The sequence below is a fragment of the Coregonus lavaretus genome (genome assembly GCF_964263955.1).
Source record: "Coregonus lavaretus genome assembly, chromosome: 7".
In the NCBI taxonomy this organism is placed as follows: Eukaryota; Metazoa; Chordata; class Actinopteri; order Salmoniformes; family Salmonidae; genus Coregonus; species Coregonus lavaretus.
Window position 1 is genome coordinate 1,306,768 of NC_139994.1, and position 12,897 is coordinate 1,319,664.

General features: G+C 47.9%; 1 protein-coding gene across 1 annotated transcript in view; it reads left to right on the top strand.

Moving 5' to 3' along the window:
• Positions 1 to 3,105: 3,105 nt before the first annotated feature.
• nhsl3 (NHS like 3) overlaps positions 3,106 to 12,897 on the top strand; it is a gene marked incomplete at both ends in the record, with an annotated part of 26,732 nt that continues 16,940 nt past the window's right edge. The window contains one exon of the mRNA XM_084164937.1: positions 3,106 to 3,163. Coding sequence (XP_084021063.1) covers positions 3,106 to 3,163 — 58 coding nt within the window. The remainder of the gene's footprint in view (positions 3,164 to 12,897) is intronic.

A 12,897-nucleotide genomic window follows, 5' to 3' on the forward strand; every position in this document is an offset into this window, starting at 1 on the left:
ACGTACACACCATCTCTGACCTCTCTGCTGTCACACGTACACACCATCTCTGACCTCTCTGCTGTCACACGTACACACCATATCTGACCTCTCTGCTGTCACACGTACACACCATCTCTGACCTCTCTGCTGTCACACGTACACACCATCTCTGACCTCTCTGCTGTCACAGGTACACACCATCTCTGACCTCTCTGCTGTCACATGTATACACCATCTCCGACCTCTCTGCTGTCACACGTACACACCACCTCTGACCTCTCTGCTGTCACATGTACACACCACCTCTGACCTCTCTGCTGTCACACGTACAGACCATCTCTGACCTCTCTGCTGTCACACGTACAGACCTCCGACCTCTCTGCTGTCACATGTACACACCATCTCTGACCTCTCTGCTGTCACACGTACACACCACCTCTGACCTCTCTGCTGTCACACGTACACACCACCTCTGACCTCTCTGCTGTCACACGTACACACCATCTCTGACCTCTCTGCTGTCACACGTACACACCATCTCTGACCTCTCTGCTGTCACACGTACACACCATCTCTGACCTCTCTGCTGTCACATGTACACACCATCTCTGACCTCTCTGCTGTCACACGTACACACCATCTCTGACCTCTCTGCTGTCACACGTACACACCATCTCTGACCTCTCTGCTGTCACACGTACACACCATCTCTGACCTCTCTGCTGTCACACGTACACACCATCTCTGACCTCTCTGCTGTCACACATACACACAATCTCTGACCTCTCTTCTGTCACACGTACACACCATCTCTGACCTCTTAATTTTTAGGGTATTTTACACATTCTTCTTGAATATTAAGATTGTTTATGACATATTATAATAAATTGGAGAGAATGAAAATGAGACAGGGGACGTAGAATAAAACCAGACAGATTGAGGTAAAACTTTTGGGAAATTAAGTGGGAGGGAGAGAGCAGATGCTGGGTACTAGTAATTGCACGTTTCCAATATTTAACGTTGTTGTTAATTAAGATAGTTTTGGTTTGGTTCTTGTATAGGACGAGTGTGTGTGGGTGTTTTTGATGTGTGTGTACACTGAAACAAATGCTGGTTTAAGAACAACCCAATTTGGCTTCCTTGGTAACATTCACATTACATTTTAGTCATTTAGCAGACGCTCTTATCCAGAGCGACTTACAGGAGCAATTAGGGTTAAGTGCCTTGCTCAAGGGCACATCGACTGATTTTTCCACCTAGTCGTCTCGGGGATTAGAACCAGCGACCTTTCGGTTACTGGCACAACGCTCTTAACCACTAAGCTACCTGCCGCCCAGCGCTTGGTAAATATTAGACAGAACACATGCTGGGTTATTTTCACCCAGCCAGTTGGGTTGTTGGGATTACCCAAACATGGCTTAATTTAACCATCAGTTGGGTATTTTTTACTTTCATGCTGGGTTGATCTAGCAGCTGGGTCTTTTTGAATGTAATTCTTAGGTTATTTTCAGGAGGCGTGGCTTATTAGGGGCGTGGCTTTCTAATATATCTTATCGGCCACCCGTGAGAGTAAATGTGTTCATCATGTTAAGTTTACATACTGCAAATTAAAATGTTCCTTAATTTTTAGGGTATTTTACACATTCTTCTTGAATATTAAGATTGTTTATGACATATTATAATAAATTAATATTTGTTGGAATTACATTTATAAAAAGTTGGAATTATATTATCTCTCACGGGTGGCCCAAAATAACTATCTTAAGGCCACGCCCCTACTAAACTATGCCTCCAGTCTTCTGATCTGACCCCGCTGGGTCATATCTCAATAACCCAGCACCAATAACCCAGCACCAATAACCCAGCACCAATAACCCAGCACCAATAACCCAGCACCAATAACCCAGCACCAACAACCCAGCACTAATAACCCAGCACCAATAACCCAGCACCAATAACCCAGCACTAATAACCCAGCACCAATAACCCAGCACTAATAACCCAGCACCAATAACCCAGCACCAATAACCCAGCACCAATAACCCAGCACCAATAACCCAGCACCAATAACCCAGCACTAATAACCCAGCACCAATAACCCAGCACCAATAACCCAGCACCAATAACCCAGCACCAACAACAATTGTTTAGAGTGTAGTGTTTGTGTGCGTGCGTCAACGGGTCCCCCCTGATTCCAAGACTCAATACTCAGTTGGCATTAACAAGGAACTCCTGGGGAGAGAGGAGTGTGTGTGTGTGTGTGTGTGTGTGTGTGTGTGTGTGTGTGTGTGTTTGTGTGAGTGTGTATGCAAGTGTGTGTGAGCGCGTCTCTTCGTGCACGTGTGTCTAGCCTCAGCAAAACAAGACAAAACTTCGACAGACGTTTCGCTCAGGGGTTTTGTCCTTGTTTTACAATAGAGGGGGAGTTCTAAAGGCGGGAGGGAGGGATAAAGCAGCTGATAGGCTACTCGGCTCAGGGTGCATGCAGGTCTCATTGTGTCCAACCTACTTAGTCATTAACCAGTCATTCTGTCACTGAGCTAGCTAAGACCAGGGGACAAGACCTCAGTACTCTCTAATTCTACCACAGACTATTGCTGACCACTACAAAACAGACAGACAGAGACAGCCAAAAGACTACCACAGACCACGTTAGATTGGAAGTATCATTTTTTTTGCGGTCGTTTCACAAAAACTGTTACTGAGAGCGACTAGACACTTGTCTAGGAGGACAAGACCTTTATGACTCTGTAATTCTATGACAGACCACTGTTGACCACTTAGACCCAGACAGAGAGCCAAAGACGACTAGACCTGTAGAGATTGAGTAGGTAGTCTACACTTTGCTTTTTCACCAATTTCACAGACGCTTTTATCCAGAGCAATTGGACACTTGGTCTTGATCTCTTTCTTGGAGTTTGATTCCAGTCCACCGAGAATAAAATAGGACATTTTGGCTAGACGTTTTACATTTTACATTTTTACATTTTTAGTAATTTAGCAGACGCTCTTATCCAGAGCGACTTACAGTTAGTGAGTGCATACATTATTTTTTATTTTTTTCATACCGGCCCCCCCGTTCTAGTCTCCGCCTCTCCTCCTTGTCATGGTCTCTGTGTAGACATGGTGGTGTACCTGAGGAAAAACATTCGTTCTCTGCTCTCCGTCTTCAAGAAGAAGGGTGAGTACGATGGGAGTTATGTTGCTGATCTGGAAAGTTGTATGTTTATGTTCAATGCCTTGTTTGGTTGACAGGCTGTTTTGGTGTAGTCTTGTGTCTGAATGAGTGACAACTTTTTGTGGATTTTTTTTTAAAGACTCTACGCTACCTGTATATATAGACATGAGATCAAACAGTGTGGATGTTTGAGAGATCAGATATGTCTTGAATCCTTTATCAGGTTATGGCAGCATTGTCTGTCAAACAAGTGTAGAAACAGAAATATGGTGACAAGAGGACTGGTTAAAGACTGAAGAAACAGAAATATGGTGACAAGAGGACTGGTTAAAGAAACAGAAAGATGGTGACAGAGGACTGGTTAAAGAAACAGAAAGATGGTGACAGAGGACTGGTTAAAGAAACAGAAAGATGGTGACAGAGGACTGGTTAAAGAAACAGAAAGATGGTGACAGAGGACTGGTTAAAGAAACAGAAAGATGGTGACAAGAGGACTGGTTAAAGAAACAGAAAGATGGTGACAGAGGACTGGTTAAAGAAACAGAAATATGGTGACAAGAGGACTGGTTAAAGAAACAGAAATATGGTGACAAGAGGACTGGTTAAAGAAACAGAAATATGGTGACAGAGGACTGGTTAAAGAAACAGAAAGATGGTGACAGAGGACTGGTTAAAGAAACAGAAAGATGGTGACAGAGGACTGGTTAAAGAAACAGAAAGATGGTGACAGAGGACTGGTTAAAGAAACAGAAAGATGGTGACAGAGGACTGGTTAAAGAAACAGAAAGATGGTGACAGAGGACTGGTTAAAGAAACAGAAATATGGTGACAGAGGACTGGTGAAAGACTGAAGAAACAGAAATATGGTGACAAGAGGACTGGTTAAAGAAACAGAAAGATGGTGACAGAGGACTGGTTAAAGAAACAGAAAGATGGTGACAGAAGACTGGTTAAAGAAACAGAAAGATGGTGACAGAGGACTGGTTAAAGAAACAGAAAGATGGTGACAGAGGACTGGTTAAAGAAACAGAAAGATGATGACAGAGGACTGGTTAAAGAAACAGAGGACTGGGTATTCTTATTACCAACTAGTATGGCTCTAACAATGATCATCGTCGGCAACCGCAGTAATATCATTAACGGTGTTCCATCCCGTGATGTTTGGAGGCACCCACCAGAATGTGTTAATGTCCACAGAGAACACTTAGCTAGACTGTACAGAATGGAAATAGTGGGACTGTGGGACTAAAGGGGATGAGGGGGTGTTACACCACAGAGCTATACAGGGTGGACAGACTAGAGCAGTGGCTTTTCAAACCTTTCCTTTGGGGGGGACTTCCAGCCGTTCCATGTTTGAACTACTCCACGGCTAGCACACCGGATTCAACTAACCATCAATCAGGTGAGCTAGTTCAGGGTTGCAACAACATTGTGAAACTTTATGGAGATCCTGAGGAGAGGTTTAAAAACCACTGGACTGTAGGACTTAGGGGGATGACTCTTGGTTGAGAGGGGTAGTGTTCCTCTCCTGTTCCTCTCCTGACCCCATTTCTGTCTTTTGTCCCAGAACAGCCCTCAGTCTCACCCACGTGGTTACGTAACAGAGTGTGTGTGTGTGTGTGTGTGTGGGTGTGTGTGTGTGTGTGTGTGTGTGTGTGTGTGTGTGTGTGCGTGCGTGCGTGCGTGCGTGTGTGTGTGAGGTGACAAACACACACCCGTACCTGTATCGCTACCAGACACAATGACCTTCCCTGTCCGTGACTGTGGGAAAAGTCTTGGCATTGTGGAACTAAAACTGTCTGACGCAATCAAAGCTTTGCCATTCAGTAGAAAGTATGCAGTGTTTCAGTTTATTTTTTATTTTTTCTATTTAACCTTTATTTAACCAGGTAAGCCAGTTGAGAACAAGTTCTCATTTACAGCTGCGACCTGGCCAAGATAAAGCAAAGCAGTGCGAAAAAACAACAACACAGAGTTACATATGGAATAAAACAAAACATAAAGTCAAAAATACAACAGAAAATATATATACAGTGTGTGCGAGTGTAGTAAGTTATGGAGGTAAGGCAATAAATAGGCCATAGTGCAAAATAATTACAATTAGTATTAACACTGGAATGATAGATGTGCAAAAGATGATGTGCAAATAGAGATACTGGGGTGCAAATTAGCAAAATAAATAACAATATGGGGATGAGGTAGTTGGGTGGTGTCACACTCTGGCTCCGGGACTTGTATTTGAGCCAGGGTGTATTCGTTTTGTTGGGGTTTGTTTTGGTTAGGTTGGGAATAGGGTGTGTTCATTTGGGTGTGTGTGGTTTTGGTTAGTTCTTGTGTAGTCATGTGACTCCCAATCGGAGGTAACGAGTGTCAGCTGTCGGCTCGTTATCTCTGATTGGGAGCCATATTTATCTGTATGTTTTCCTTTGGGTGTTGTGGGTTTTTGTTCCGTTTCGGTTAGTTAACCGTGGACTTCATGAGTCGTCTTTTGTTTTGTATTTTGTGCGTCATCAATTAAAGTCATGTTTCTTGCACACGCTGCGCCTTGGTCTCCTTCGCTCTTAGACGTCCGTGACAGAAAAACCCACCAATCTAGGACCAAGCGGCGTGTCAAGCGGCAACAGGACCAACCTACACAGGATTCATGGACATGGGAGGAGATACTGGTTGGAAAGGGTCCTTGGGCACAACCGGGAGAATATCGCCGCCCTCGTGAAGAGCTGGAGGCAGCTAAAGCCGAGAGGAGGCAATATGAGGAGGCAGCACGGAGGCAAGGCTGGAAGCCCGTGAGCACTAGCCAAAAATTTCTTGGGGGGGGCCTTAAAGGGAGTGTGGCGAGGTCAGGTAGGAGACCTGCGCCTACTCCCTGTACTTACCGTGGAGAGCGAGAGTACGGGCAGACACCGTGTTACGCAGTGGAGCGCATGGTGTCTCCTGTACGCGTGCATAGCCCGGTTCGGTACATTCCAGCTCCACGTATCGGCCGGGCTAGATTGAGCGTTGAGTCGGATGTCATGAAGCCGGCCCAACGCATCAGGCCACCAGTGCGTCTCCTCGGGCCGGCTTACATGGCACCAGCCTTACGCATGGTGTCCCCGGTTCGCCTACATAGCCCGGTGCGGGTTATTCCTCCTTCCCGTACTGGTCGGGCGACGGGGAGCATACAACCAGGTAAGGTTGGGCAGGCTCAGTGCTCAAGGGAGCCAGTAAGCCTGCACGGTCCGGTATTTCCGGCGCCGCCTCCCCGCTCCAGCCCAGTACCACCAGTGCCTACACCACGCACCAAGCCTCCTGTGTGTCCCCAGAGTCCTGTGCGTCCTGTTGCTGCTCCCCGCACTAGCCCTGAGATGCGTGTCCTCAGCCCGGGACCACCAGTTCCGGCACCACGCACTAGGCCTTATGTGCGTCCCCAGGGTCCAGCATGCCCTGTTCCTTCTCCCCGCACTAGCCCTGAGATGCGTGTCCTCAGCCCGGGACCACCAGTTCCGGCACCACGCACCAGGCCTATAGTGCGTCTCGGCCGGCCAGAGTCTGCCGTCTGCCCAACGGCGCCTGAACTGCCCGTCTGCCCAACGGCGCCTGAACTGCCCGTCTGCCCAACGGCGCCTGAACTGCCCGTCTGCCCAACGGCGCTTGAACTGCCCGTCTGCCCAACGGCGCCTGAACTGCCTGTCTGCCCAACGCCGTCTGAACTGTCCGTCTGCCAAGCGCTGCATGAACTGCCCGTCTGTACTGAGCCTGCAAAGCCGCCCGTCTGCCATGAGCCTTCAGAGCCGTCCGCCAGACCGGAGCCGCTAAAGCCTTCCGCCAGACAGGAGCCGCTAGAGCCTTCCGCCAGACAGGATCAGCCAGAGCCTTCCGCCAGACAGGATCAGCCAGAGCCTTCCGCCAGACAGGATCAGCCAGAGCCGTCCGCCAGACAGGATCTGCCAGAGCCTTCCGCCAGACAGGATCAGCCAGAGCCTTCCGCCAGACAGGATCAGCCAGAGCCTTCCGCCGGACAGGATCAGCCAGAGCCTTCCGCCAGACAGGATCAGCCAGAGCCTTCCGCCAGACAGGATCAGCCAGAGCCTTCCGCCAGCCATGAGCAGCCAGATCCGTCAGCCAGCCACGAGCAGCCAGATCCGTCAGCCTGCCATGAGCAGCCAGATCCGTCAGCCAGCCATGAGCAGCCAGATCCGTCAGCCAGCCATGAGCAGCCAGATCCGTCAGCCAGCCATGAGCAGCCAGATCCGTCAGCCAGCCATGAGCAGCCAGATCCGTCAGCCTGCCATGAGCAGCCAGATCCGTCAGCCAGCCACGAGCAGCCAGATCCGTCAGCCTGCCATGAGCAGCCAGAGCCGTCAGCCAGCCATGAGCAGCCAGATCCGTCAGCCAGCCATGAGCAGCCAGATCCGTCAGCCAGCCATGAGCAGCCAGATCCGTCAGCCAGCCATGAGCCGTCCAGCCAGGATCCGCCAGAGACGTCCAGCCAGGATCCGCCAGAGCCGTCCAGCCAGGATCCGCCAGAGCCGTCCAGCCGGGATCCGCCAGCCAGCCAGGATCCGCCAGAGCCAGCCAGCCAGGATCCGCCATTCAGTCCGGTGCTGCCCCTTATCCTGGTGCTGCCCCTTAGTCCGGTGCTGCCCCTTAGTCCGGTGCTGCCTCTTAGTCCGGTGCTGCCCCTTAATCCGGTGGGGTTAAGTTGGAGGGTGGTCAGTTGGAGGAGGCTACGAAAGCGGGTAGTGACTATGGTGGGGTGGGGACCACGACCAGAGCCAGAACCACCGCCGAAGAGGTATGCCCACCCAGCCCTCCCTTGGTTAGCCCTAGTTGAGGCGCGGTCGCAGTCCGCGCCTTTTTTTTTTTTTTTTTTTTTGAGTGAACATGATGACTTTAATTAGTAAAGCACGTCAATACAAAACAAAAGACGATAGTGAAGTCCTCAGTACACCGACTGAACATAGAACAAAAACCCACAACACCCAAAGGAAAACATACAGATAAATATGGCTCCCAATCAGAGATAACGAGCCGACAGCTGACACTCGTTACCTCCGATTGGGAGTCACATGACTACACAAGAACTAACCAAAACCACACACACCCAAATGAACACACCCTATTCCCAACCTAACCAAAACAAACCCCAACAAAACGAATACACCCTGGCTCAAATACAAGTCCCGGAGCCAGAGTGTGACAGGTGGGCTAAATTCAGATGGGCTGTGTACAGGTGCAGTGATCGGTAAGCTGCTCTGACAACTGATGCTTAAAGTTAGTGAGGGAGATAAAAGTCTCCAGCTTCAGAGATTTTTGCAGTTCGTTCCAGTCATTGGCAGCAGAGAACTGGAAGGAATGGCGGCCAAAGGAGGTGTTGGCTTTGGGGATGACCAGTGAGATATACCTGCTGGAGCGCAGACTACGGGTGGGTGTTGCTATGGTGACCAGTGAGCTAAGATAAGGCGGGGATTTGCCTAGCAGTGATTTATAGATGACTTGGAGCCAGTGGGTTTGGCGACGAATATGTAGTGAGGGCCAGCCAACAAGAGCGTACAGGTCACAGTGGTGGGTAGTATATGGGGCTTTGGTGACAAAACGGATGGCACTGTGATAGACTACATCCAATTTGCTGAGTAAAGTGTTGGAGGCTATTTTGTAAATGACATCGCCGAAGTCAAGGATCGGTAGGATAGTCAGTTTTACGAGGGCATGTTTGGCAGCATGAGTGAATGAGGCTTTGTTGCGAAATAGGAAGCCGATTCTAGATCTAACTTTTGATTGGAGATGCTTAATGTGAGTCTGGAAGGAGAGTTTACAGTCTAACCAGACACCTAGGTATTTGTAGTTGTCCACATACTCTAGGTCAGACCCGCCGAGAATAATGATTCTAGTTGGGTGGGCGGGTGCCAGCAGCGTTCGATTGAAGAGCATGCATTTAGTTTTACTAGTGTTTAAGAGCAGTTGGAGGCTACGGAAGGAGTGTTGTATGACATTGAAGCTCGTTTGGAGGTTTGTTAACACAGTGTCCAATGAAGGGCCAGATGTATACAAAATGGTGTCGTCCGCATAGAGGTGGATCCGAGCTTCACCAGCAGCAAGAGCGACATCATTGATATACACAGAGAATAGAGTCGGCCCGAGAATTGAACCCTGTGGCACCCCCATAGAGACTGCCAGAGGTCCAGACAACAGGCCCTCCGATTTGATACAATATGGACATTATGTCACTCTGGTTGGTGTGGCTTTGGTTGAAACTCAAATCTCAGATCTCCCTACCATCATATCTAAGCCAGTATGACACACGCGTGTGATTGGAGGTACACAACACACTCCCTGCCTCTCGTCAAGAGCCGTCTGGCCGTTACCCAGAACCACATACTGAATTTTTGTAACGGGGTCCTTAACATTAGGAAAAAATACAATGTCTTGCCCCCACCTAGCTCAATATAGCTCAATAGGAGAACGACCAATAGACTTACCACCTTTCGGACTGAATACTTTCGTAGGGGCAACAGTTTTGATCAAATGTATAATCTATCGCTCTCACGTGCCAATAGAGAACCAACGATGTGCTACCTTTTTGTAGCATTTCTGGCTACGCTAATATGTAATATCTAGCACTGGGTCGATCAACTTGGTTGCTCGGCAACAACACAGCTGCCAGTCATAAGAAGTGTATGAGAACAAACCTACTGTAGACACAATATCGACATACGTATCTACACTGACTGTACCAAACATTAGGAACACCCGCCCCTTTTGCCCTCAGAAGAAGCCTCAATTCGTCGGGGGCATGGACTCTACAAAGGTGTCGAAAGCATTCAACAGGGATGCTGGCCCATGTTGACTCCAATGCTTCCCACGAGACATGCCACCAGAGGTCTCTTCACAGTCCCCAAGTCAAGAACAGACTATGGGGGAGGCGCACAGTACTACATAGAGCCATGACTACATAGAACTCTATTCCACATCAGGTAACTGATGCCAGCAGTAGAATCAGATTTAAAAAACAGATAAAAATACACCTTATGGACCAGCGTGGACTGTGAAGCAACACAAACATTGACACATGCATACAAACACACGATAACATACGCACTATACACACATGTACACATGGATTTTGTGTTATAGATATGTGGTAGTAGAGTAGAGGCCTGAGGGCACACACTTAATGTGTTGTGAAATCTGTTATGAATGTATTGTAATGTTTTTTATATAATGTATAACTGCCTTCATTTTGCTGGACCCCAGGAAGAGTAGCTGTTGCCTTGGCAGCAGCTAATGGGGATCCATAATAAATACAAATACAAATACAGTTGTGTCAAGTTGGCTGGATGTCCTTTGGGTGGTGGACCATTCTTGATACACACGGAAAACTGCTGAGCATGAAAAACACAGCAGCGTTGCAGTTCTTCGCCTGGCACCTACTACCATACCCCGTTACATTAACATTTACATTTTAGTCATTTAGCAGACGCTCTTATCCAGAGCGACTTACCGTTAGTGCATACATATTTAAAAAATGTCATACCCCCTGTGTGCCATTCAAAGGCACTTGAATATTTTGTCTCTGTTCACCCTCTGAATGGCACACATACACAATCCAAGTCTCAATAGTCTCAAAGCTTAAAAATCCTTCTTTACCCTGTCTCCTCCCCTTCATCTACACTGATTGAAGAGGATTTAACAAGTGACATCAATAAGGGATCATAGCTTTCACCTGGATTCAGCTGGTCAGTCTATGTCATGGAAAGAGCAGGTGTTCCTAATGTTTTGTACACTCAGTGCATTTGGAAAGTATTCAGACCCCTTCCCTTTTTCCACATTTTGTTACGTTACAGCCTTATTCTAAAATTGATTGAATTAAAAAAAAATCCTCATCAATCTACACAAAATACCCCATAATCACAAAGCGAAAACAGGTTTTTAGACATTTTTGCAAATGTATTAAAAATACAAAACAGAAATACCTTATTTACATAAGTGTTCAGACCCTTTGCTATGAGACTCGAAATTGAGCTCAGGTCCATCCTGTTTCCATTGATCATCCTTGAGATGTTTCTACAACTTGATTGGAGTTCACCTGTTGTAAATTAAATTGACTGGACATGATTTGTAAAGGCACACACCTGTCTATATAAGGTCCCACAGTTGACAGTGCATGTCAGAGCAAAAACCAAGCCATGACGTTGAAGGAATTGTCTGTAGAGCTCTGAGATAGGATTGTGTCGAGGCACAGATCTGCGGAAGGGTACCAAAACATTTCTGCAGCATTGAAGGTCCCAAAGAAAACACTGGCCGCCATCATTCTTAAATGGAAGAAGTTTGGAACCACCAAGACTCTTCCTAGAGCTGGCCGCCCGGCCAAACTGAGCAATCAGGGGACAAGGGCCTTGGTCAGGGAAGTGACCAAAAACCCGAAGGTCACTCTGACAGAGCTCCAGAGTTCCTCTGTGTAGATGGGAGAACCTTCCAGAAAGACAACCATCTCTGCAGCACTCCACCAATCAGGCCTTTATGGTAGAGTCGGCAGACGGAAGCCACTCCTCAGTAAAAGGTATATGGCAGCCCGCTTGGAGATTGCCAAAAGGAACCTAAAGGATTCTCAGTCCAGGAGAAACAAGATTCTCTGGTCTGATGAAACCAAGATTGAATTATTTCACCTGAATGTGAAGCGTCACGTCTGGAGGAAACCTGACACCATCTCTACGGTGAAGCACGGTGGTGGCAGCATCATGCTGTGGGGATGTTTTTCAGCGGCAGGGACTGGAAGACTAGTCAGGATCGAGGGAAAGATGAACGGAGCAAAGTACAGAGAGATCCTTGATGAAAACCTGCTCCAAAGCGCTCAGGACCTCAGACTGGGGCGAAGGTTCACCTTCCAACAGGACAACGACCCTAAACACACAGCCAAGACAACGCAGGAGTGGCTTCGGGACAAGTCTCTGAATGTCCTTGAGTGGCCCAGCAAGAGCCCAGACTTGAACCCGATCGAACATCTCTGGAGAGACCTGAATATAGCTGTGCAGCGACGCTCCCCATCCAACCTGACAGAGCTTGAGAGGATCTGCAGAGAAGAATGGGAGAAACTCCAAAAATACAGGTGTGCCAAGCTTGTAGCGTCATACCCAAGAAGACTCGAGGCTGTAATCGCTGCCAAAGGTGCTTCAACAAAGTACTGAGGAAAGGGTCTGAATACTTATGTAAATGTCATATTTACGTTTTTTATTTGTAATAACCTCTCTGTCTCCCCACTACTCTAACCTCTCTGTCTCCCCACTACTCTAACCTCTCTGTCTCCCCACTACTCTAACCTCTCTGTCTCCCCACTACTCTAACCTCTCTGTCTCCCCACTACTCTAACATCTCTGTCTCCCCACTACTCTAACCTCTCTGTCTCCCCACTACTCTAACCTCTCTGTCTCCCCACTACTCTAACCTCTCTGTCTCCCCACTACTCTAACCTCTCTGTCTCCCCACTACTCTAACATCTCTGTCTCCCCACTACTCTAACATCTCTGTCTCCCCACTACTCTAACCTCTCTGTCTCCCCACTACTCTAACATCTCTGTCTCCCCACTACTCTAACCTCTCTGTCTCCCCACTACTCTAACCTCTCTGTCTCCCCACTACTCTAACCTCTCTGTTTCCTCTAACCTCTCTGTCTCCCCACTACTCTAACCTCTCTGTCTCCCCACTACTCTAACATCTCTGTCTCCCCACTACTCTAACCTCTCTGTCTCCCCACTACT